The sequence below is a fragment of the Rutilus rutilus genome (genome assembly GCF_951802725.1).
Source record: "Rutilus rutilus genome assembly, chromosome: 3".
Taxonomy (NCBI): Eukaryota; Metazoa; Chordata; class Actinopteri; order Cypriniformes; family Leuciscidae; genus Rutilus; species Rutilus rutilus.
In genome coordinates, this window is record NC_140211.1 from 50,000,428 (window position 1) to 50,025,212 (window position 24,785).

General features: G+C 35.2%; 2 protein-coding genes across 6 annotated transcripts in view; both read right to left on the bottom strand.

Annotated features, from left to right (window-relative positions):
• Positions 1–587: 587 nt before the first annotated feature.
• On the bottom strand, positions 588–7,133 carry mrpl21 (mitochondrial ribosomal protein L21). Its single transcript, XM_084406024.1, has 7 exons — positions 6,909–7,133; positions 5,406–5,466; positions 4,861–4,946; positions 3,808–3,971; positions 3,306–3,358; positions 934–1,037; positions 588–818 (listed from the first exon to the last, which is right to left on the bottom strand). Exons 1-7 carry the CDS (start codon positions 6,997–6,999, stop codon positions 754–756), a joined length of 624 nt encoding a protein of 207 aa, XP_084262150.1. The 5' UTR covers positions 7,000–7,133; the 3' UTR covers positions 588–753.
• A 962-nt stretch (positions 7,134–8,095) lies between these two features.
• The window catches only part of hectd4 (HECT domain E3 ubiquitin protein ligase 4), an 83,488-nt gene continuing 66,798 nt past the window's right edge, over positions 8,096–24,785 (bottom strand). For 3 of the 5 annotated variants that reach the window (XM_084404632.1, XM_084404631.1, XM_084404630.1), the window contains exons 62-76: positions 24,344–24,551; positions 23,969–24,192; positions 23,422–23,567; positions 23,109–23,212; positions 22,734–22,860; positions 21,849–22,039; positions 21,595–21,741; positions 19,780–19,899; positions 19,546–19,701; positions 18,753–18,856; positions 18,434–18,655; positions 16,813–16,979; positions 15,348–15,543; positions 13,051–13,273; positions 8,096–10,301 (exon numbers count right to left, since the gene is read on the bottom strand). In XM_084404632.1, coding sequence (XP_084260758.1) covers positions 10,165–10,301; positions 13,051–13,273; positions 15,348–15,543; positions 16,813–16,979; positions 18,434–18,655; positions 18,753–18,856; positions 19,546–19,701; positions 19,780–19,899; positions 21,595–21,741; positions 21,849–22,039; positions 22,734–22,860; positions 23,109–23,212; positions 23,422–23,567; positions 23,969–24,192; positions 24,344–24,551 — 2,472 coding nt within the window. In that variant the 3' untranslated portion in view covers positions 8,096–10,164. The remainder of the gene's footprint in view (positions 10,302–13,050; positions 13,274–15,347; positions 15,544–16,812; positions 16,980–18,433; positions 18,656–18,752; positions 18,857–19,545; positions 19,702–19,779; positions 19,900–21,594; positions 21,742–21,848; positions 22,040–22,733; positions 22,861–23,108; positions 23,213–23,421; positions 23,568–23,968; positions 24,193–24,343; positions 24,552–24,785) is intronic. The other 2 variants (XM_084404634.1, XM_084404633.1) reach the window with 1 other exon arrangement.

Here is a 24,785-nt window from a genome sequence, read left to right on the forward strand (position 1 = left end):
CACGCTTGTATATCACTGGTTTTATTTAGATATACCATGAACTACTTCTCAATATATTTAATGAAAACAATACAATTATAAATAAATATATACATTTGTTGTTAATATTATCCCCTAATTCTGTGTACATTTCTGTGCAAGCCTGACTGGCTCAAACACTGCTTTTATATATATTATTTTTTTTAAACAGCAACAAAAAACATGGTGAATTGATCTTTATGTTGGGTTAACAAAGATATTTGAATAATAAATAAAAAAACTACTACTAATAGTAGTTACTACTCCACAGTAGAAAGATGTCAAAAAATTTACAAAATATTGTTTTAATTTAATAAAATAAATAAAAATACAAAATCTCCAAATATAATTGAAAAAATATATATATATAAAAAATAACGACAATAGTGAAACTGATTTCCACCCCTAGGTTTACCGATAAATGACAAAAAGTCCCCAGTGAATAATGTAAAATTCAATGTGGCATCGATCACATTTTAATAAATCTGTTCCTCTTTCAGAAAGCTTAATTTTGCCATCACTAGTGATCATCGAATACACACGGTCAACAGACTCAAGGACCAATGCTATGACACGGAAACATTTATTGTGACATACAATAGATACAACCATAGGCAGCAACTCACTGCTCAAGACAAAATTTGAAAACTTTATTTACATGGTCTTAAGCGTGAAACCTGAACAATCATTCCTGATTCACAGAAATGGCATGTTTTTACTAGCAAATGCAACGGGTTAAAACAGTCTTGGTAAAACATCAATGGTGTTGATCCTAAGTACGGTCTGGGGTTGAATAATGGCTGTAAAAAAAAAAAAAGAAGAGAAAAGTTAAATTAATGCACTGGCGAAAATATCAAACAATAATACACTAAAAATCTATTTGAGTGGATATTTTGCAATTAAATTCCTGCATACTTCTCTTTTTTTGGAATCGATGCCTCTTCCAGAATCTCATGTGAACCATCGGCCAAGACTCAGTCTTCTCAATGACTGTAGCGTGAACTTGAACTAAATCACAGCTGAGGGCCAAAAGAACAGACGGAGACTGTGACAAGTGTAGACACGTCAGAGATGTGATCAAACTGGACATTACTTCAATATTCCTCAGGGTTTCATAGAGGTAGATTTAAGAGCTTTTAAAGACCAAGCAATGAAAATCTAAAGGCCAATTCACACCCCACCGACAAGTTCACGACAGAGGGCAACAGACACTTCGACAAACCTGTATGAATTTCTTTCTTCTCCTGAACACATAAGATGTTTTGAAGACCCTATTGACTTCCATATTATGGGGAAAAAAAATGGAAGTCAATTGGGATCCATCAATTCTTTGGTTACCGAAGTTCTTAAAAAAAAAAAAAAATTATTCAGCAGTAGAAAGAAATTAATTCAGGTTTGGAACAACTTGAGGGTGAGTAAATGATCACAGCATTTTCATTTTCGGGTGAACTGACCCTTGTCAAAATGTACAAGTCGATGCAGAAACACAATGAGTCGTATTAGCAAAACTCAATTTCAAAATACAACTTCTGATCTCAATTACTTTTTAAATTAATTTTACGAACAAAACAAATAACAACTGTAAGTTCTGATAACACTGCAAAAAAAGTGTTTTTTCAGAAATGTTGTCGTTTTCCAGTGCAAATACTAAATTATATAAGAAATGAAGTCTTGTTTTCTGTGAAATTGATCAAAATTAAGTGAGTTTATGATTAGACCAAGAACAAATACCTGCCAAGGGGCTCAGAAAAATCTACTTAATTCAAAGGGAAAACAAGTTCATACCCCACTGACTTTACATCTTAATTTAAGATCGTTGTATTGGAAAACAGGACAAAAATACTGAGGAAGATATTCATTTTTTTGCACTGCATGCAGCATTAAATGCAATGACTTAATGAATTTAGGAGTTTCTGCAATAATTTAAGACCTTTTTAAGGCCTTAATTTGTAGAAGGGCGAATTAAGACTTTTTAAGACCCGCAGAAACCCTGTTCCAGGTTTAATACAACATAAACTCTACTGACAGAAGATGGATCGTGCAGTTAATTACCACAGAAAATAATAGAGCGCTTTGTAAAAACAAAAATGTGTTAGGCAGTTATGTAGAGTGGTGGGAAAAAGTGTCATCAGATTTTCAAACAAAACCTATGAATGAATAAAAATTATAGCCTAATGATAATAATAAAAGAAATTCACTATCGTTCAAAAGTTTAGGGTCGGTAAGATTCGTTAATGTTTCTGAAAAAAGTCTCTCGTGCTCAAAATATTGAGAAAAAAAAAATATTACAATTTAATACAACTGTTTTTTTTATTGTAATTTATTTTAAAATGTAATTTATTCCTGTGCTGCAAAGCTGAATTTTCAGCATCATTCCTCCAGTCTTCAGTGTCACATGATCCTTCAGAAATATGCTGAATTTAGATAATATGATTTACTGCTCAAGAAACATTTCTTATTATTATCAATGTTGAAAACAGTTGTGCGGCTTCATATTTGTGTCAAAACCACAAAGAGCTCCTAACGGGACATAGTGGTGTAAAAAATATGGGATGGGAGGAAAAAATATTTTTCAAAGCTTTTGCGTTCTTGTGAGCTTGGAGAAACACTTCCTGTTTAATGTCCCGCTGGCACAGTGTTTCAGACAGCTCTGTACGTTAACAACAGAGTGGTTCATAGAGTTTTATTTTTAACTTGGACTTAAGAATGCGAAAGCTTTGAAAAATAGTTTTCACCCCTCCCATGTCCCTTTAAGTGGCTCTGTAAAAGTACACAACTCCCCCCCAAACACAAAAATTATTTGATATAGAATCTTCTTTGTTATTGTCACTTTTGATTAGTTTTTTGTGTTCTTTCTGAATAAAAGTATTATTTAATAAAAAAATTTTTTTAAAGGCTATAGATCCCAAACAGCAGAGTACAATTGTTTCTATTACAGTAGTTTATAAATACCCAGTGTCCCTGTGTGAAGTAATATTATAAGGACTATATTAGGCAGGTTTATCAAAGCACTCAAAAACATCACCAACACAAGAACATGAAAAATGCACCAAACTCTGTCCATTCTACCATATCTGCATACACCCACAATCCAAAATAACAATGTCAAAAATGTGTAAAACTCTGAAAACCAGATAGGTGCAGAGCACTGTACTTAAAATAAAACGTTATTTCTATCAAGAATTCAATGATTCCTCAACAGAAATTCATGAATTCTGAAAAAAAAAAAAAAAAAAAAATGTGTTTGTTTGTTTCAAACTAGAAATACATTTTATTTTATATCTTACCTAAGAAGTGGCTTTCCAATAAGAGTGAAATCACTTCCTCCAACTAATAACACCTGCAAAAAAGAAGCATTAGCACTATGAAAACATCCGATTATCATAGAAATATTGAATTCTGTGTTGCATGTAAGTGAAAGTTAACAAAAACAAAATGAAGGAAATAAATACATTTAGCCTAGGTGTAATGGCATTTTGTCTTCCATAAAATGTGTGGGTTTCAACTGAGAAATGCTAGCAAAAGAATTGTCAAAGTTTGATTTTAGTTTGGATTTTATAGCTAGGCTACTATAGATTTAAAGAGGACATATTATGCCCTGTCACGAAGTCTTGATTTAGTTTCCAGGGACTACTAGAATAGGTTTTCATCCAAAGAATGTCCAACGGAAGACTAATAATAATCTGTGCATCTCTAGTTCAATAAGCTGCACAGAAATTCATGTAAATCTGTAAGAATATCTGAATGCAGTGCATGAATGTGTGAGAAACCGTGAAGCCGAGGTCGAACCTTTTCCATTCTTATCCTGTCGCCACATGCTGCATCGATGTGGTTTTCGATGAGGATCAGGTCTTCATTCGTCACCTTCCACTGATGGCCAGCAAAATGAACTACAGCAAACAAACGTCCATACTCGCCCTTCTCAATCAGGCCCTTTACCTTTTCTACAACCACTGTGAAAATAAGGTGGAAGAGGAAATGAATGGAAATCACAAAGACTATCCCATTCAATCTTAATCACGGTCTCTGAAATGAATCGTTGTATTCATTAAGGATGCTGTAAATCGATCAAAGGTGACAGAAATCTTTTGTAAATCATTATACTTATCAGTATCTTTACTATTTCAAATGAATGCTGTTCTTTTGAACAGTCTATTCATTAATGATTCCTGGAATTTTTTTTTTTATCATGGTGTTAAATGTATTATGGTATACATATGAATTTAGTGGTTTAGTTAGAATTTTCTGAAGAGACACGATCACTTTCTATGATGAACAGATTGAATTTAGGCTTTTATTCACATATAAACATTCATCAACTCACACATCAGTTGTGGTAAACAGAAGCTCAAGCACGATTGCTTGACGTGCGAGAACCAATGAGGTTTCATTCTCGTGTTACACAGCATGTTTGAGCTTCTGCAAGAACCAATGAGGTTTCATTCTCGTGTTACACAGCATGTTTGAGATTCTGCAAGAACCAATGAGGTTTGTTCTCGCGTGTCAAGCATATACGGTTGAGCTTCTGTCTGGTCAATGTTTATATGAGAATAAAAGCCTAAATTCAATCTGTTCCTCATATAAAGCGATCGAGCCTCTTTAGAAAAATTTGAATAAACCGCTCAATTCACATGGGTTGGATAGATTTACGATCTTAATGAACTTTTTGAAGCGTAAAAGTTTCAGTTGCGCAGCTGTCGACGGACGGACAGAAATCTCTCAGATTTCATAAAAAAAAACTTAATTTGCGTTCCGAAGATTGAACGAAAGTCTTAGGGATTTGGAACGACACAAGGCTGAATTTTTTTTGGGGGGGGGTTAAGCTCAGACCAGCCCACTTGCCTTGATGCTTTTTTGCCTCTTCTTCAGGATCAAACACTGGTAGCTCAGGCCACGGCGGTCTGGATAGTGATGTCGGGGGTACATAACTGAAAGCACAATCCACTAGGTTAGGCCTCCTGATGTCACTGTAGTGCACATACTGTACAGCATCATTCAAAACACAAAACACGGGCGAGAACAAAAGATACATAACATGAATTGCACTCGAATAAGATACATGTCAACCTGAATAAGAATATTACGCTACTTATGAAAATATCTCAAGTCAGGGCTATTCAACTTCATCAACAAGTCAAACAAAATGAAAATATTCTTTGTGTAATGCAGAACGAACCAGACTTTGTCAATGAAAAGCTGCCATTAACAGATAACAGGATCATTTAGGGTGATATATATATAACCATTACAAAGAAATCAATTTGGCAGAAATAGGCTACAGTGGGTACTGATGGTACATTTCGACCTGCCAGTTGAACAGGCCTGTGTTTTATATATATATACATTTAATTTATATATTTTTGACATGCACACTGGAAGATGTTTACCTTGCAGGATAAATGATGCTTGCCGAGCTTTGAAAGCGGGTCAGTGCAGGAACCAAACCACCTGTAAGTTACAGTGACCATTTAGCCAGTTATACAGCTTGAAAACATTGACACAGGATGTAGATACACACTTTAACCTCACATGCTATATACACATCTTTACATATGCATGTTTTTTTTAACTAGAAATGTCTCCTGTTTTCTTCAATGATACCATATTAGTGATATTGATACCCCTTTTAGTGTAAATATATGAGTGTGTGTGTGTACTGTACATATAACAGTATGAATCACATCTGATAATAACACTGCATGCATGGTACCAAGCTTTAAATCTCCTAAAATGAGCTCAAGCCTGCATTTATTTGATCATTTATTTGAAATATTATTACAATTGAAAATAATGGTTTTCTATTTGAATATACTTTAAAATGTAATTAATTTCTGTGATGCAAAGCTGAATTTTCATCAGCCATTACTCCAGTCTCACATTATCCTTCAGAAATCATTCTGATATGCTGATTTGATACTCAATTACTATCAGTGTTGGAAACAGTTTTTTTTTTTTTTTGAAGCTTTTTTCAGGATCATTGATGAATAAAAAGTTTAAAAGAACAGCATTTATTCAAATACGAATATTTTCTAACAATATAAACTTTTACTATCACTTTTTCATCAATTTAAATCAATTTAATAAAAATTATTAAAAATAAAACTTTTGAACAGAAGTGTAGGCTATATTGTTACAAAAGTCTTATTCTATTTTAAATACAACTTTTTATTCATCAAAGAATCCTGAAAAAAAGTATCACAAGTTATAAAAACATCAAGCAGCACAATGTTTCCAATATTGATATAAATAAAAATAAAATCAGCATATTAGAATGAAGGATCATGAGACACTGAAGACTGGAGAAATGGCTGATAAAAATTCAGCTTTGCATCACAGAAATAAATTATATTTTAAAGTATAAAAGTATACAATAAAATAAAACATTATTTTTAATTGTGATAATATTTGCCAATATTACTGTTTTTTCCCCCTCTATTTTTGATCAAATAAATAAAGGCTTGATGAGCATAAGACTGTTTTAAAAACAATTCAAAATAGTAATGTTTCCAAACTTTTTACCAGTAACTTACATATAGGCTACACATACATATATAGCCTATATATATATATAGCCTATATATATATATATATATATATATATATGGTGTTATCAGATGCAAATCATACTGTTGTACAGAAATATTACTGTTGTTGACATTTGTCCATAATAATTCTGAAAAATTACAATAAGCTCTTGACCTCAATATCAGAAAAAGTCAACATTCGCTTTTAATAAAATACGTTTAAATGTTTTTACTCCCACCAAAAAAAGTTGAAACTGACAAGGAACTGAAGAAACAACTCTTCACATGGCACATTGCATGGACATTAATAACAACAAAAAAGATTTGTGCAGACAATTTATCTTTTTTGTATAAAAGCATACAGACGTTTGGTCGTGGCTCTTGATAAAGGCGCTCCAGCGGTCCTGAGAAGCCGCAGCATCCCCGCGATATTCCCTCGATTCAAAGTCATCGCCATGGCGAGAAACTACGTGCCGGAAGCACACTGTGAGGGATGAAAAAATAACTTCCTCCAGACACATAATCAGGACACAAAGGTTCGTAGAGAGGAGCGTTCACGCCACCCACAGGACCGGAGTGTGAAGCGCTCGAAGAGACATCCAGTCCAGGTTCGTTCAAATAAGCCTAATTTATTAACATACTTTTTGTGCTGTTACCTAAAATAACCCGGCGTTAAATAATGTTTAAATACTGAAAATACTGATTTCAAATGATCTGTATTATTTGAAATCAGTTTATCCATATGGCTAGGTCTAAATATCGTTTCTGGATATCTGTATTTTCACAGTTGCTTTCCAAGTATGTGCACATAATAATGGTTTAAACATATAGTGCGGAATTATAAGAATTTATATGTATTTAATGGTAACACTTTAACTAATGTTGACTAATGAACCTTATTGTAATGTATTAACTAATATTAACTAACCATGAGTAATACACTTGTTAGTTAATAAAAACACAGCTGTTCATTGTTTGTTCATGTTATGTTAACAAGATTTTTATTAAAGTATTAGTAAATGTTGAAATTAACATGAACAAAGATTAATAAAGGCTGTATAAGTGCAGTTCATTATTAGTTCATGCCAACTAATGTAGTTAACTAATGAACCTTATTGTAAATTGTTACCTATTTAATATTAATAATAGCCGTAGGCCAATAACTAAGAACCTTTGCTTTACAAATAGAGAATGAAAACTTCTAAGAGACTGATAATTTTCGCAGATATGTAGCAAATACATTGAATGCAATAACTAAATATCATAACTGCAGGGAAGCTGGTTTCTGCCACTGAAAAAAAGAAAGAAGGTAATTGTGACTTTTATACCACAACTGACTTAAAAAAAAGTCAAAACTGTGAGATAAAAAGTCGCAATCAGCTTTTTATTTTTTATTCCGTGGCGGAAATAAGCTGCCATATTACACGGTCATCTAAAAGTAGAAAAAAATCATTCTATTTAAACCATTGATATCAACCAAGATAAATGTGTTTCATAGAGGTGATCAACTGAAACACAGCACAGTTTGACATAAGACAGAGGAAACCACTGTTCTGTAATACATCAATATTTTATTTTTGTGACACAGAAACTCCTGAACTTCAACACCTCTGCAGATTCATTCACTCATCAGTGTTACGTTCCATACGCGCAGAGGTAAGACTGGATAAAGTTAATGCAGTCATAAATAATTGTAATAAATATCAAGTAAATGTACAACACATATTTCACTGCATTCAGCTTTTTGTGCGGATGTCTTTTCATAGACTTCACCTACTCCTCTCCAAAAAGACAGCAAGAAAAATGAAGAGACTACCTTTGATAGCAGCAGTTAACCATTTCAAAATTAATATAATAATAAAAATAAAAATACGCACACCCACAAAACCCTATTATAGTGCTGAAATGCTGATATTTTCAATGAAGTACATCTATAGTAGCATCAAGTGTGTTTGTAATGATGGCTATATATTACAGAACTCATAACGCAATTAAATGGCTCACTAGAAATGTTACAACTGATTTCCAAGAAAGAATAGGAAATCCTATAAAGAACATCCAATTTATATTTCAATTTCCAAACAGTATTATCTTTAAAGACACAGAAAAGAGATTTAAAAAAAATTAAAACGGCTTTTAAAAAAAAAAACATTTTCTCTTTGGGAGGGGAGGGGGTAAAATATAGACCTTCAAAAAAAAAAAAAAAAAAAAACCCTGCCAAACTAACTCGACTGTAAATGTTGGGTATCTTCAATAGACATTTCCATGCACTAGAGTATTGGGTGCAAAATCATCCCTCAAAAGCAATAAAACTGACTGCAACAGTGCCATTGGGTAATGTAGTTGGCAACCTAAAAGTATGTAAGGAATGAATGTCGTTTTGGCAAACAAGACCATAAACTTAGCACCACTCCAAACCAAAGAGCATGGCAGGTAGGATCTTGCATTCAGTTTACAGCAATCCGCATCGGAAACCACTTGAAAATGAAAATGGATACAATTCACTGCTCTTTATATTACTATATAGCTTTGTTTCTGAACATGACTTACCTCAGATACAGACCTGAACAGCATTATGCACCTTTAATAATATAGGCAGATATTTGTGTCGTAAAGCAATCTTGCCATTTATAGTTCAGATTCTTAAATATGCTCGACCACATGCGTACTTTTAGTCCCTGGACAGAGCCTGTAGCATCAATATTTCCATGAAATATTTGAATCTTCGGGGGGCATAAACCCTTTCAAGCCTCTAAATTAAGAGTTAATCTCACAAAATCTGTCAAGAACATATTCTGGCATAAAGAAAATGAAGCATAATTTAAAACCATTGTTGTTGTTGTTTTTTTTGCCATTACATTCATGAGGATTAAGTGTCTGGTGCATTGCCTGGTCAATGCTTTTAATTTAAAACAACATCAAAAAACTGATTTGCTTATGGTAATGGGAATTATATATATATATATATATATATATGCATTAGGTTAATGAGAATTAGGGGTTGATGTGGAGTGGGACAAATGCAAAAAATAATATAACATCTTTATGCAAATTCTAATTTTGACCTGGATATGTTCTTGACCATTTTCATGAGGTGCACCCAAAATGTTGTTATCGAAAGATGCAAGTATAACTTTGATCTGCATGTTAAAGTCCTTTGCAAGGCTGAAATCAGCATCTCTCTAAATGAATGTGCGTCAACAATCACTGTCACTAACAGAGAGAAGGCAGTGGTTGAGGCACACAGGGAATGCTAAGATGACAGACTGGTTAAATGAGAGGAAGAAAGAGATTAAATGTTTAAAAAGGGAGAAAAGCAGTTGCAGTGCCACTTCCTTTAAATTTGTTGATGGACAGCATATGTACATCATTTTATAAAAGTGTGGCTTACTCTCTGCCACCACGAGCTGCTGTCAAACTCACTGCCCTCCACGCGAAAGCGCTAGTCTTTGTAAAGGCAAATTGGTCTGGGCTGTTCAAGTTCCTTCATGACTGTTTGTTTTTCCTTTCTTGAAAAAGAACTGAGGACTGATGTAATCACTTAAGGTTGCGTGGTGACAGTCTCAGACGTGGCCGACGGGGGTTCTGAGAAATCACAGCAGGGTTGACTAGCGGGTGAAGTTTAACCGCTGAGAGGATCTTCGCGATAGTGGATAGCATAGCGCAACTTCTCCAGCATCACGTCAAGGGAAGAGTACTGGGGCAGCTTGACCATGAACATGCAGGTCTCCACACGAATGTAGCGCAAATCCGGTGAGCCTACGACAGATTGAAAAGCAAACGGTTAAAAACTTCATCACATGACTTTTCATACATGGGGAAATACTGTGATATTAATCAGGGGGAGGACCGCTGGCACTGCAAATCCTTCAAAAACAGTTGCTCAAAAGTACGTTTTGTGCGGGGTTTGAAGCATTTCATATTCATTTCTTTATTTAAATGGTCGAGACCAATAGCGTTTTAAAGGAAGATGTTGTTTTAGAGCAGCTTCTTTATTGCCAGTGTGTCCTTTCAAAGCCGTTTTCAAAAATTATACTTTTTGCAATGGTTGATACACTTTTTAGTTATACAAATAGTCAACCATCTACATAACTTTTTTTATTTTTTTATCTTAAAACAGTAAACAATATTTTGTTTTAAGTGAACCTCTTTAACACTTTAAGTGCCCCTATTATGCTATTTTAATGGTTCCTAATTCGTTTTTGAGGTCTCCTACAATAGGTTTACGAGCGTCCAAGGTCAAAAACACTTTAAGTTTCTCATAATATAGCCTACATTGAACGGAGTCTGAAAACAGTTAATTCAAAGATTCAGTCGTATCAACTGACAAATACACAGAAAAATAAGTCAAAATGTCCTCGAAAACACATGTGTAACAGTATATTGGATCCGTGCAGATCTTAAAGTGACAGCAGTCTAATATTCCTGTTGCCGTCTCTATAATAACATTAATCAAACTACAAAAGACAGAGAAAATTCCCCTCGCTGTTCTTGACTGAATAACTTTTGTAACTATATTTGTAATGTATATTTTATTCATAAAGTGCAGTGTTATTTCTGTACCTGAATACCTGAAAATCTTATAACACCGTTTATTTCAATCGTATCTTTGTTCAGTTGTATTTACAAGTGCAATTGCTAATTTGTTTATTTCTTTTTTTAATTAGTGTTTTCTTGTCTGTAATAATGCTTTAAAATTGATATTAGTTAGGGCTAGTTGTTTTTGCCAAGGCATTTTTAAACCATAGACAAAAGTTCCTTGTTTAAGTCTTCGACTTAGAATAAATGTGAATGATATCTAAGTTTTTTTAAACCTAATTTTGGAATCGAAGCAGATTCGGAATCGTTAAAATTAAAACGATACCCAGCACTACTTACCACCAGCCTGCACTGTCGGCCCAGTTTGATCTGATTGGTCTAAGACTAAAAGTGCGTGTTAGAAACTAAACGACTTGTAGCAAATCTGAATTTCAGCTCCAGAGGCTTCCTCAGTGCTTGATACAGTGATGAACAATGGCGTCGGTTTTTCTGTATCAATTCCAGCACGAGTCCTCATCCTTTTGAAGCATGCACATGACATGTCCACAACACAAACCAAACTCTTCCAGGCCCCAGCTACAACAACAGTGCTTGAGAGCAGGTCAAAGTAGACGTTGTTTGCGGGCAGTCAGTGAAGACCATAGGTGGGCATTATGCAAATTTGTTAAATTTTTAGGTATGTAACAGGAAGTGAAACTGGAATTGCTGATGACTTATTTTGGCAGTTCAGAATCAATTCTTTCTTTTAGGAGACAATACATTTCTTTGTCCTGCACTTTGATCTTTAAAACTTTGCAGACTTTTTACATTCACAGACAGCTATATTACACACTGCATGAAAGGTAATATTTGAAAAAGCATAAGAGGGGCATTTAAAAACTGCAAGTAGATTGAACACTCCTAGAGTGCTTTTATTTATTTTTTTGCTTTTTGGGAGTGAAACCACATATCTGAAGCTTGGCTACACCCGATACCCATTTAAAATCAACAATCGTTATTAATGTTGATTAATAGAATGCATTATTATTATTTTTTTTAAACACGTCTGTGCAGCTTACAAGAATATGACGTGCCTTTTCAAAAGACTAAACAAGTTGAGAACCATTTATGAATTAGAATAGCATTTTTACGTATTACAAATCAAGATTTCAGCTTGGTTATCTTAGCAGTATGAAAAACAAAATGATTATTTAAACTGTGAATAAATTATATATATAAAAAAAAAAAGAGCAAATAGCATTCCCCATTAAAGAAGTGCACTCTGGCAAAAACTCCCATTCTCATCACTGAAGCTGAATAAACTGCAAATAAACCTCTTACTTGCATCGAATTGCACTTTGTTGTTCATGATTTCGAGAGAGTGCAACATTCATGCTTTACTGGTGACTAATGTAAATGCCTCTGACTGACCATTGCATTCATATGCACAACAGAAAAGTGTGATTGGTTTTAATGCTTGATACTATAAAAAACAATGTGTAAAAATAAATCTTAGATCTGTGAATTCAGGGTGATTGGGACACTTTTTGCCATTGAGATGACTTGGAAAAAGTGTCCGAATCAACCTGAATTCACCCTAATGCTACAATCTTTTCATTCATTTTCACATTTCAATTTAATCCCAACAGTCATTGTTTTCGTTTAATTGTGTTTTTCACAATTTTGTTTAATCTCGTTTATTTCTTTGCACCCGTATCTTGAATTTGGGGGGCATTTTGATGGCAAGCAATTTCTGACCCTGATCTGCACTGATCTCATACATGTCTTTGAACAATTAAACTCAGGGATTAAAGTTGTATGAGGCATTTCTTGCCCCCGTATCTTGGATTTTGGAGGAAACTTTTGTTCATTATGACACCATTTGTGCCCCAAGCCTTTGTTGATTTCTCACACATGACCTCTCTGCAACCCAAATGATGGACATCCGTCACAGCGATGGAAAACTTTAATCTCTTTTTGGGACACTTACCCACGGCCCCATCTGGAGGGGCGATCTTCATGGGATAGGGGGGCACGTGAGCGGTGTCCGGGCCGCCATCTTTACAGGGGCAGGTGAAGGGTATGCGCTCCTGGTTGCAAGCAAACTTGATGAACTTGCTGAGCTCCTCCTGCGTGAACATCTCAAGTGCGGACCAGAAGAACTCAATGTGCTGGTCAGTCTCCATCAGTCCTACCTGGTACATAGTGTGAGCCTAGATGAACGTGATGAGGAGAATGGGTTTGGTGAGTAAAATAATCACAGTTGTTTGTATAAATTACACACAGTTGTTTGTAGTATACAAACTGGAATTTTGTAGTTTAATGAGTGTAAGTGATCATCCCAAGTGATTTTCTATATAGCTGGGTTAGTTTGGTCTCTGCACTCTATCGATTGATGCACAAATCAATATTTCATGTCTAATGTTTATCTAGTGAGCCACCATGTAATTTGTGGGATAATGTACCGTCAATTGGTCGCAAAATAAACCCCTTCAGGGTGACACAAGACTAGGTTCATTTCATTATAATTACCAGTGATTTGTCAAAAAAGGGAAACTGATCATAGTAAAAATGCTGTAAAGGCTTTTTACGTTTTTTATTTTAAGTGTGACTGTCATTTGATCGAATGTTGAACTAGTTTGCAATGTGAAAACAGTTTAAAAGGTATGTTAAGGGTGTGAGATGAATATGTCTCTACACATAAGCTACTCCTTCTGAAAGAAAAATACATTTTAGCATACTAGCGAAAGAGTACTTATTACGGAAATCACATACTTAAAAAGAATATAATTAAGTGTAAATTGAATGTAATGTTTTCGGACACTTAAATGCAAATGTGTTATAGTTTAAATTTATATTAAATGCAATTAGCTGAACTTTAGAGTGTCTTTGAAATATAGTTCAAATATACTGCCGAATATAAAGACAATCATTTATGGTAAACTAAAATAAAGCAATAAGGCCCGCGAAGCCGTGATTTACAGTGAATTTAGAACAGCTTAATTCTGTTCTACTATTTTACTGCTCTAAATTTACTGTAAAACATGCCTTCAAGGGGCTTATTGCTTTAATAAAACGGTTACTCCATAAAAATATTCATTTTAATATTTATTTTATTCATAAAATAAACACCAGTAACAAAAAATATAACGTTTTAACACATTTATTCCTCCGCCAATGTAGTTCCAAGAGGTTGCCAAGCAACACATGCAGCAACAAAATCACAAACGGCTTTGAACGGGGCTCAACCAATCAGAATCAAGGACTGGAACTATCCATTTTATAATATACTCTTCTCCATTTTCAATAGAAATGCCATTTCTATTAAAACTTGTATCAAGTATTTAAATATATATTTGTAATTACATAGTTGTAATGAAGTTGGAATTTAGTAAATTTAAAAAATATTAAATAATAATAAATGTAATTTCGAATAACACACTACAGTTAAAATTTTAATCAAGTCCTTTACGTCTGTTTTTGGTTTGATTTCATGGAAATGTTTTCATGTCTTTTATTTATGAAATTTGTTCATGTCATGCGTGTCCCTGTTCCCCTCATGAGATCTTGTCTTTGGTTCCTTAGTATACTGTATGTGTCATGTTCTAAATGGTTTATTTTCTTGTTATCAGTTCTGTCTTTTCATTGGTTCATGTTCTTTAGATCCAACTTGCCATTGGTTGTCTTGTGTTTCCCATTGTCCATGTATTTAAGCCCTCATGTTTCCTTGTCAAGTATTGTTGTTTGTGTATTCTGCTGTCGATGAGTCAAGTCAAGTTCACATTTATATTCATGTTTATGTTATATTCAAAGTCTTCTTTAGTTCAAGTCATCGTCTTGTTTTGTTCACTTTGGATTTTGCAAATAAACTGCACATGGGTTCATCTCAACTCGCCTACAGTGGACTAATGTTACACTTTACATGTGCTTTGGAGTGTTAGTCAACACATCAAATTAAGTGTACTTCTTTAGAGCATCCCAAAAGATTATTAAAACATAATGGTTTAAATCTACTTTTACTTTAAACTTTTAATTTGACAATATGCACTTTTTAAAAGTCTATTCAAGTGTGTTAAGTAACAGAGTCAAGAAAGTGTAATCTCTTTAAGTGGCCTTTTAATTAGTTAATATTATATTATCGGTGAGAACAGCTTTTTAAAAATAAAGGTAAGATTTGATGTATACTACAAGTGCACATTCACTACAATTAAGCACACTTCTCAAGTCTAAGATAAAGGCAAGAGGGTTAAATAAAAGACAGATCTGAGCAAGAGTTCAGTGGTTCACCTTGAGGAACTCCAGGTTGATGTCGGGCAGGCCGCAGGTGCGCAGCTCCACCTCTGCAGGGCTCAGTAAGGTCAGCAGCTGCAGGGGTATGATGGAGCCCAGACCAGCACGCACAGCCGACATGCACTCCACATTCTGCAGCTCTCGCAGGCGCAACTCACGCACCGCTCGCACGTACACCTCTTTATTCTCCCAGCTGAACAAACACACATATCGTATATAAATGACATATTTTGCTCAATCTGTTAACTTTCCATCGCATTCAAGAAGCATTTAACGTTTCTTGATTAGGCAATCCCTACAATAAAACATCCAGTTTTTGGGTGCAATATAAGCCTGTCGCGATAGTCAATAAATCAATTAATCGCACGATAAAAAAAAATGAGCTAGATCATTTTTCCGGACGCGATAATTCCATTTGCATGCTTGTTTGTTTTCCTCGTCTCTCTCTCTCTCTACCAAAGAGACTGGATGACCACTCTTGGTTCCTTCGCGTATATGAGGAGTGAACTCTCTTGTCAGTTGCATGGTCTTTGTGTGGGGAGGCGGCGCGCGGCGTTTGTCAGTCACATGGTCTTTGTATGGGAAAGCGCCGGCGGGACTGCTTGCGGTGACTGCCGGGAGAGAGAGAAGACGCTAGTTGTGAGTTGGAGGGAAAAAAAAAGAAAAAGATGGAATTGGTTTCAAAGCCAAACGCGTCAGCGAGCCCAATCTCATGAAAATGCGTATCTATACCACAAATGTTATTTCTCGTGCCATTTATACGCCAAAAATAGTTTTTGCGTGCATATGATACGCACTTTATGGCGTGTAATACGCACGCACTCCTTACCCCTAATCCTAACCAAGTATTTTCAGTGCGTAGCATATACACGCAATAAAGTGCGTCTCCGTCTTCCCGACAGTACACAATCACTCGGGCGTTTAGTCGACAAAGTAACAGGAGGACAGCGCAAAATGGTGTGATATGGCCTTTTGAGGCTTTTTTTAGTTGTTTACAAAGGTCCTAACTGGCAGTTTTGCCTGTTATGGAATGTATCACTATTTATGTCTGAGCCTAATGTTTAATATGTTTTGAAGTGCAATTTTGTTTACATCCATTTATTGTTTTTGGTATTTATTCAAGTGATTTTTTTTGTTAACAGACACAGAGTCCATTGCTTTTATTGTTTTTGGTTGTTTTGTTAATTTTTTGTGGATATTTAAAATGTTTTCCGTTTTCAATGTTTAATATTCTTTAGAAATAAAAGTTTATAGATCTTTGAAAAGGTGTACCTGCATTATTATGCCATTATCATTATATTAGATGAAAATGGTCTCAGAACGACAATATTATCGTTTATTGCAATAATTTCTTGGACAATTTATCGTCCAAAATAATTTGTTATCGTGACAGGCCTAGTGCAATACAATATAAATGTAAGCTTCATGAACAGTATTATATAAGTCGGTCAATGGCTCCTACCTGACAGCGATGTCACGACCACCATGGCACAGCTCTACCTCCTCTCCAGTCATAGTGATGTAGGTGAAAGTGCAGCAGGGGCGGCTCGGTGAATCAGGACTCTCACCCAAGTGGCTCTGCGACGACACATCAGCACATAGCACTTCCAGCTCCGCCTCATCAGCCAACTGTGAGGACGAGAGAACAAGGCAAAAAGAAGTACTTATTACAGAAACCATCTTTGAAAGAATAAAGTAAGTTAAAAAACAAATGTAATGTTTTCAGACAATTAACTGCATTTTAAGTGCAATTAAATGAAAATGTATTATAAGCCCTATCCAGGCGGTAATTGTTTCTCATAGGGACATAAGGTATTTTCAACATTTACAGGGGCTAGTCTGTGATTTTTATTGCCGTCCGAATTCAGAATGTCAGTGTTTTTCTCCCACCACCCGCGTAAAAATCCCCGGCTGAACTTTCTACTGTTTTTTGACAAACGCCTAGGTCGTGTGGTAATTTAATAGGCGTCCAAATCCACATCTCTGAGTTTACAAGTGGAGATCAATTCAAATTAAAAACAGTACAATAATTGTTGTGCTTTACTGTATTTTGCATGCATTCTAAATATATAGACTTTTATTACTGAAATGCAGCGAAGTATTTACAAGAACAATATTTCATCACCGCTCCACCTCAGCGAAAGGAGAAAGAGGGGAAAAAAGCAAGTAAACATTTGAAATGGGCCAATACAGCAATACAATTTTAAAATGTATTATATAGAGTTATATACATAAAAAAATACAAACTAAGCAGCTTTATCTTTACCTCATGTAAATAAGAGGCTGCATTAACTAATTTCCGCTCATTTCCATATGGTTAAAAATGACATCCATCAGTTTGAGATAAAATGCAAGACAGAAAACCAGTTCAACTATAGCATGTCTATCTTCCTATATTTAAATAGGCGATTTAAATAAATCACATAATAAATAGGATACTATTTTGCTATTATTAAATAAAATATGAATTTATTCGTGTTATTAGCATATTACATTTTATTTACAGCAGACAATCATGCGACCACGCATTCCCGGGTTCGTAGGATCAATAAACTCGCACCTCCAAGGTTAATAAATCGCCATCTGAATGCATGAGTTTGCAATTATTTTTACAGACATCCAAGTAGGAAAACAATTATTCTCTGAATAGGGCTATAGTTTACATTAATATTTAATGCAAACAGTTGAACTTTAGAATGTTTTTTTTTTTTTTTTTTTTGCATGTTAATTGTATTTAAATTAAAACAAATTTTAGTCTAATTGCATATTAAATGCAATTAGCTGAAAATGAAGTGTACTTTAATTAATATATTATCTGCAAGTAGTTTTTTAAACATATATTTTTAATATTTGAAGTGCACTAAAATGCACATTCAATACAATTAAGCTCACTTATTTTTTTAAAGGGTATTGCTATGGATAAATGCAGAAACCATGATATTGGGATAGTAAAACCAATGACATAATTGTGGTCATTGTCCATGTCACATCACACTCGCACCAGAGACGAAAAATAAAGAAATCACATTTCATTTAAAGAAATTAAAGGCTATTCATTGTATAATATATGAATTATAATTTACATTCTCAAACTTCTTAATGTGGCTGTATGTGAGTAGGTCCGCTTCTCGAAAGTCAGATTCTGGGTCCAGCGCCTCACCGACCAGACCCTTCCAGAAGGAGCCGAGCAGATCCAAAGGCAGAGGAACATCTGCCCGGATAGCAATACCAAGCAGTTGGCCAAAGAAATTCAGTAGCTGCTCTTCAGCATAAGTGATGGGGCACGGTGTCAGAATGTACTTCCCCTGAAACACACCCACAACAAAAGTCAAGCTGTGTTCACATGTACCACAGGATGTAGCACAAAGGAAGGTCAGGAACAGATCAAACATGCAAGCAAACCTTATTGCGATTTGCTGCAGCACTGGGGCAAGGGAGGAGCAGTGAGAGCGCTGAACTTTGCAGCTCCTTACAGACTTGCCACAAGAAATGCCTGAATGATCCACCTGAGCAAATATGACATGTAAGAAGCATCTAAACTTTTGTTTTCGTAAATGGAAATAAAGCTGAAATAGAATAAAATATAAATATTAGATGAAAAACTGAAACGAGTTAAGCTTGAGTTGAAGTAATCAAATAACTAAAACTAAACTGAAATGAAATAAAATAGAAATATTAGATAAAAAACAAACAAAAAAATTGAAAAGTTGCCTTTGCAACTAATTGATTTGAAATAAGTACTAAAATTATGATTATAAACTAAAACAATAATTGAAATAAAGCTGAAATAAAATAATATTAGATAAAACTTAAACGAAAAATTTAAACATGTACCTTTGGAACTAACTGAAATAAAATAAGAAAAATTACTAAAACTACAACTGAATTAAAATATAAATATAAAATATGAAAAAAAAAATTATTATATATATATATATATAATGTATATATATATATATATATATATATATATAATGAAAACATAATATTATGAAAATAAAGGTAATTTAAGATATTAATAAATACTATAATAGTATATAAATACTAAAATAAGACTCTCCAACACAGGTTATGCTCATGTAAGAAACAAACAAACAAAAAACAGCAAAACTGTACATCACACAAGGAACATTTGTTATGTTGGGACAGTGATTCGGATTTAGTGTTTTGCATGAAAGCAGTCGGTAACACTGACTGGTGCCATGGACCTCCTCCCCAGTGAAGCGGATGTTGAAAGCATAGGTGGGGTCTCCTCCACTGGCTATCCGGACACACAGCTGAGACGACGGGACACATGACAGCTGGCGTGCAGCCTGGCAGAAGTATGTGTTCTCTGCTGCGCGCATCTCACCTGTAATACACAGGTGTAAGTGTGAAGAACTGATAGCGCAAACCATCTTCTGTGTGAGTGATGCTTCATTCAATTTACCTCCCACTATCTCCAGTGGATCGAGTGTGATCTCAGGGGCAGCGTGGTCCGCAGTCCGCTGTACTGTTGCATTCAGCACCCGGTTCATAACAGTCACTTTGGTGTCGTAAAAAATCAGGCCTACAAATGAAATAAAGAGGGAAAAAAAAGAAGCCTTGGGAAAAAGTAGTGCGCTCAATCGTTTTGAATGTGCAATTGCAGTGACCCCCGAGTCGTTTGGATCACTTTTATGATGGATGGATGCAGATGATGTCTTTTTGGAGCTTCAAAATCACTATTCACTCCCGTTATAAAGCTTGGAAGAGCCAGGATATTTTTTTTTATATAACTCTGATTGTGTTTGGTTGAAAGAAGAAAGTCACATACACCTAGGATGGCTTGAGGGTGAGTAAATTATGGGACAACGTTTGACTTTAAGTGAAAACATTACATTAATTTCACACGCAAGTATATTATTTCTGCAATAAGTACTCTTTTTTAAAAGCAAGCTAAAACCGTGCTTTTTCACAAGGGAACATATAAAATATGTCAATTTCAGTACTGTGTTGGTAACATAGCACAGCGATAGTATCATATGGTAATACCATGTTATGACTGCACGATATATCGTTTTGGCACTGACATTGCGATGTGCGCATCCATGATAGCCACATCGGAAGATGTGCTTAACCATCATAGAGTACAAAGTTCAAAGAGTGAGAGATTAAAGCATTCAAGCACAAGACATTGCTTAAGTCAATTCAGATATTGCGCGCTGTTTTCTGTGCGAGCACAAAGAGCTGTGCAGACAGCATGCGAACACCGAATTCAGTTCTCTTTCTCGTCTTTTTGTGCTTGAAGACACATACATGCAAAATGATGTCAAAAGGCAAATCTCGGCGAGTCTCCTCATAAACAAACACAGTCACTCGTGTCTTAAGTAGGAAAGAAAGATTGTCTTGTCTTAAGATTGCATTGTCTTAAAGTGACAGGAGCCTAATAAATCTACTGACGTCTATGTCATTATGTTAATCAAACAAAAAAAAAATTCACATCTGTAGCTTTAACAAAGATTAATGCACTGTTATTTTACATTTGATTATTTAACTTCAGTACCTGAATACTGTTAGACTTAAAAACAAAGCACTGTTTATTTCCTTTCTATCTTTGTTGTATTTATCTATGCATCTTGTAATTTGTTTATTTTTTACGCAGATTCACTCCCCTTCAAAGTCACCCCAATCATTCTAGGATGATTAATCCATTCCAAATAGAGCTATTCAAGTAATCTGGTGAATTTTCACATGTTTTCATATTACAATATATCGCAATGTTCGTTTTCCAATATCGTGTTGCCGTAATTTGATAATATACTATGGTACTTAACACTTGACATTTATAAACATGGTTCTCCAAAGGACTTCAAAGAATACTATGGTACTAATGCATGTAAAATGCCACACAAGGACTTCCATGAACATTTTTGAATGATGCAAACAAATTGGTGAACCGATTTATTGAGATTTATAGAAATGAATGGAACTCTTTTGCTACTGAGGTGTAAGAAAACACACGAGTTATAAGCGGGCATGACACTTCTCTACTGATGTAGTCTTGAAGTAGGGAAACTTAAAGGCCAAATAAAAAGCACATGGAAATCATTACATGTACATTTACAATGGTGCTTCATTTCATACTGCCAAGAAAATAATAATCAATATAGTGTATTGCTCAGCCTGTTCAAAAACACAGTACTTTTTGGCACTTTTCTATTTAGGTACTAAAGAAACAATCCCGTACAAAAAGGCCTGTGTGAATGTTTATGTGATGACTGACCTTTGGCCTCACACAGAAGGGTTGCTATGCTGTTTTGATAGGTTTGCGTCAGCCTTAACTCCACTAATGGCAGGAAGAAGCTCTCCAATGTGCTGTTGAGTGACTGCAGCAAAGCAAACCGCAGTCGCAAACTCTCGACTGGAACACCTGTGTGATCAGAATTACATTCAATGTATATCCGGGCTAAAAACTTGGTGACTGTATAATCTGCAATTGCATGAAAACATCTCAATCCACCATGGAGATGGACTTGCCTAACAAGCATGCGACTTGGGGATCAATGGCATCCTTGGCGTCGACGTAAACTTCATGTGGATGTAGCCGGGCAGGCGTGATGGCCAGATGTCGGCAGAGACGGTTCACAAACTGGACCAGCGCAAAGTCCATCTCGAAGGTCCATTTTCTACTGGCTTTTTGAGCATGACGGGAGTCGATGCATGTGCATCTAAAACAAGAAGTGTTTTTACTTTCATTATTCTAGTCATTTTAAAAGACTATCCCAAAATTCCATCCATTTATTCAGAAACTAGAACAAGTGAGACCTGCAGAAACATGTACGTAGTAGTATGGAAGCAGTTTTGAGGCGGGATTCACCAAAAATAAATTCGGACATTATTTCATATAGTGTACAGCAGTTTGTGAATGTAAAAGGTCTGCAAAGTTTCTAATATCAAAGTCCAAGACAAATATCCTTGTCTCCCAAAAGAAAGAACCGATTCTGAACTGCTTGAAATAGTCGTCAGTAGTTACAGTCTTACTTCCTGCATGAACCTACTTAAGTTTGTAACAAATTTGCACAATGCCAGCCTATGGTCTACATTGGCTGCCCGCAAACAATGTCTACTTCGATCCGCCCTCAAACACTGTAGTTGTAGCTGAGGCCTAGAAGAGTTTGGTTTGTGTTGTCGCTGGCATGCACTTTTAAAGAATGAGGACTGAGTTGCCAGGCTCGCATTGATTTGGTAAAACAGACAGCATTGTTACTGTTCGTATCACAGTCTATACAAGTGCTGAGGAAGCTCTAGAGCTGAAATTCAGTATGGTAATGGTATTATCTTATCTTAAGAAATTAGTTAACTTCTTTCTTAAGAAAATGATCATGAATCTGGCCCATTTTCTATAAAAGAGAAGGTACAAACCTTTCAAAGTGCAGGTCATAACCGCATGCCAGGATTGCACGCCAAACACTGCGAATATCCTGCTTGGCTCTGTCTAGAGTAAACTTGTGGAAACCTTCCAGGGTCAAAAACTTCTCTTCTGGCACTACTGGGATAGAGGAAAGGTGAAATGTTAATATACATGAGAGATAATTTCATGTGGCCTTTAATTTTTATTCATATTATATTATCTGCAAGTACAGTTTATTAAAAATATACTTTTAAGATTTGAAGCACACTATAAGTGCACAATCAATACAATTAAGTTCAGTTCTTTTTCCTAAGGTAACCATGTACTAGGTTTATGTTCATTTGTACAGACACAAACTCAGAAACCAAAAAAGTTATAGTAGTAACCTTCAAGCTTTTTGGCAGGAGACTTTTCAGGGTCTTTTTCATCAGGCTTGGTCTTCTCTGGAGATTTTGGCTTGAGGACTGTTTTTTTCTCACTTAGCACAGTTCTGGAGAAACAACATTTACCATGTTGTGAGAACCATTAAGAAGTTTAATCATAACTTTATTATGCATTTTATGGTAAGGAATGCTTGCATTAGACAAAACATTTAAAAATTTAAACAATTTAAATAACTTCTCTATAAAAACTGTTTAGCTTTTAGTGGTTTACCAAGTTAGCGGAAACTGACTGGATGAGCCTAATGTTAGTACTCACCTAACACTGTTAAGCATGGACTTCTCTTTGGTCGGGGGTTTGGTGATGGGTCTTTTTGTGCTGACCACTTTGCCCTGGTGCTGCTCTTTGCCTGCCTTGCTGTGCTTGTTCTTGTTGGGCTTCACTGTGCCATATTTACGGAGAATCTGCAGACACAATTACCAAGGTTTTAATAATTTCTACTTTGGCCCAGTCAAGAATTTTGTCTGTTCAACTGTTTCCTAAAACGGATGTAATGGTATAACACAAAGGTGTGGATTGCAAGTGCATGTAACAGACTTTTTAAAATTAAGAAAGTTAACAGTACCTATATATGTGATACTATATGTGTAGATTACATCTAGGTAAGTCAATTTTCAGTAATCGTAATGACATTACAATTCATTTCATAATAATCAATTATCATTCAAATTTAGCAAAACGCATGGGGAAAGACTAACCATATGCATTTAGCAGACTTTATAATTATAAAAAAGAATACAAAATATGTTCATGATAAATTAATAATTTCATATTATTAAATTAATGACTAGTCTGAGGACATCACCTGTGTGAGCTGGTCATCAAGCACCTTCTTGGGAGGCCGTACGTGTGTAAAAAACACATGGAGCAGGTTGCCTGGTGTCTGAGAGTTGATCTGCTCTTTGCTGAGATAAATGTCGGATACTTTCACAGGTTTTGTTGGTATGGGGCTCAGCACCTGCTCTGCATATACGCAGCTCTTAAAGATGTCCGTTAGCACATCACGTGCCCCAGGAACCAGTTTGTCTCCTACAAGCACAAAAACTAATAAAACATCTGACAAACTTGATAAAGTTAAAGCAAAACCTTGCAAAAAGAATCACAGAATGAAAGTAAAATAAGATAAAATAAGAAAGTTACTAAAATAACACACAATTCTAAGATAAAGAAAGCGACCAACCTCTGATAGATTTATCAAGGAAGTACTCTTCAAGGGCAGAACTCCCTTGAGTGTCAAATAAACTCTGATTTACACTTGAGGCGGTGAGGATCTCCTCATTGGTCATCTCCATTAGCTCCTCCTCCCTTTCAAGATTGGAAAGGCCAATGAGATCACTGCTGTTGAAAAGACTGGCCCGAATCTTCTCAACCTGGGCCCGTGCCCTTACCTGTACAACAAAAGCAAAAACAGTAACATTATTGGATATCTAATTTCTTTTTAGAAAGGCTGCAAGCAAGATTTAGCATAACACAGGAAATGAAGCATAACTCTGTCTTAAAAGTGGCCTCAGAATAGTAAGTGCACTAGAGTTGTCAAAAGTACTGACTTCGGTACCAAGTCGGTACTGAAATTTAAAAAATGTGACGATACCAGCATTTCCCTCTAGCATTTTAAGGCTGTT

Coding starts and splice junctions, on each gene's coding strand:
- mrpl21 (XM_084406024.1), bottom strand. CDS start 6,999: ATGGCGATGACTTTGAATCGAGGGAATATCGCGGGGATGCTGCGGCTT. Junction 5,467..6,908: donor ATCAAGAGCCACGACCAAAC/GTCTGTATGCTT, acceptor TGTAACTTACAG/GTGGTTTGGTTCCTGCACTG. Junction 4,947..5,405: donor AGCATCATTTATCCTGCAAG/GTAAACATCTTC, acceptor TTGTGCTTTCAG/TTATGTACCCCCGACATCAC.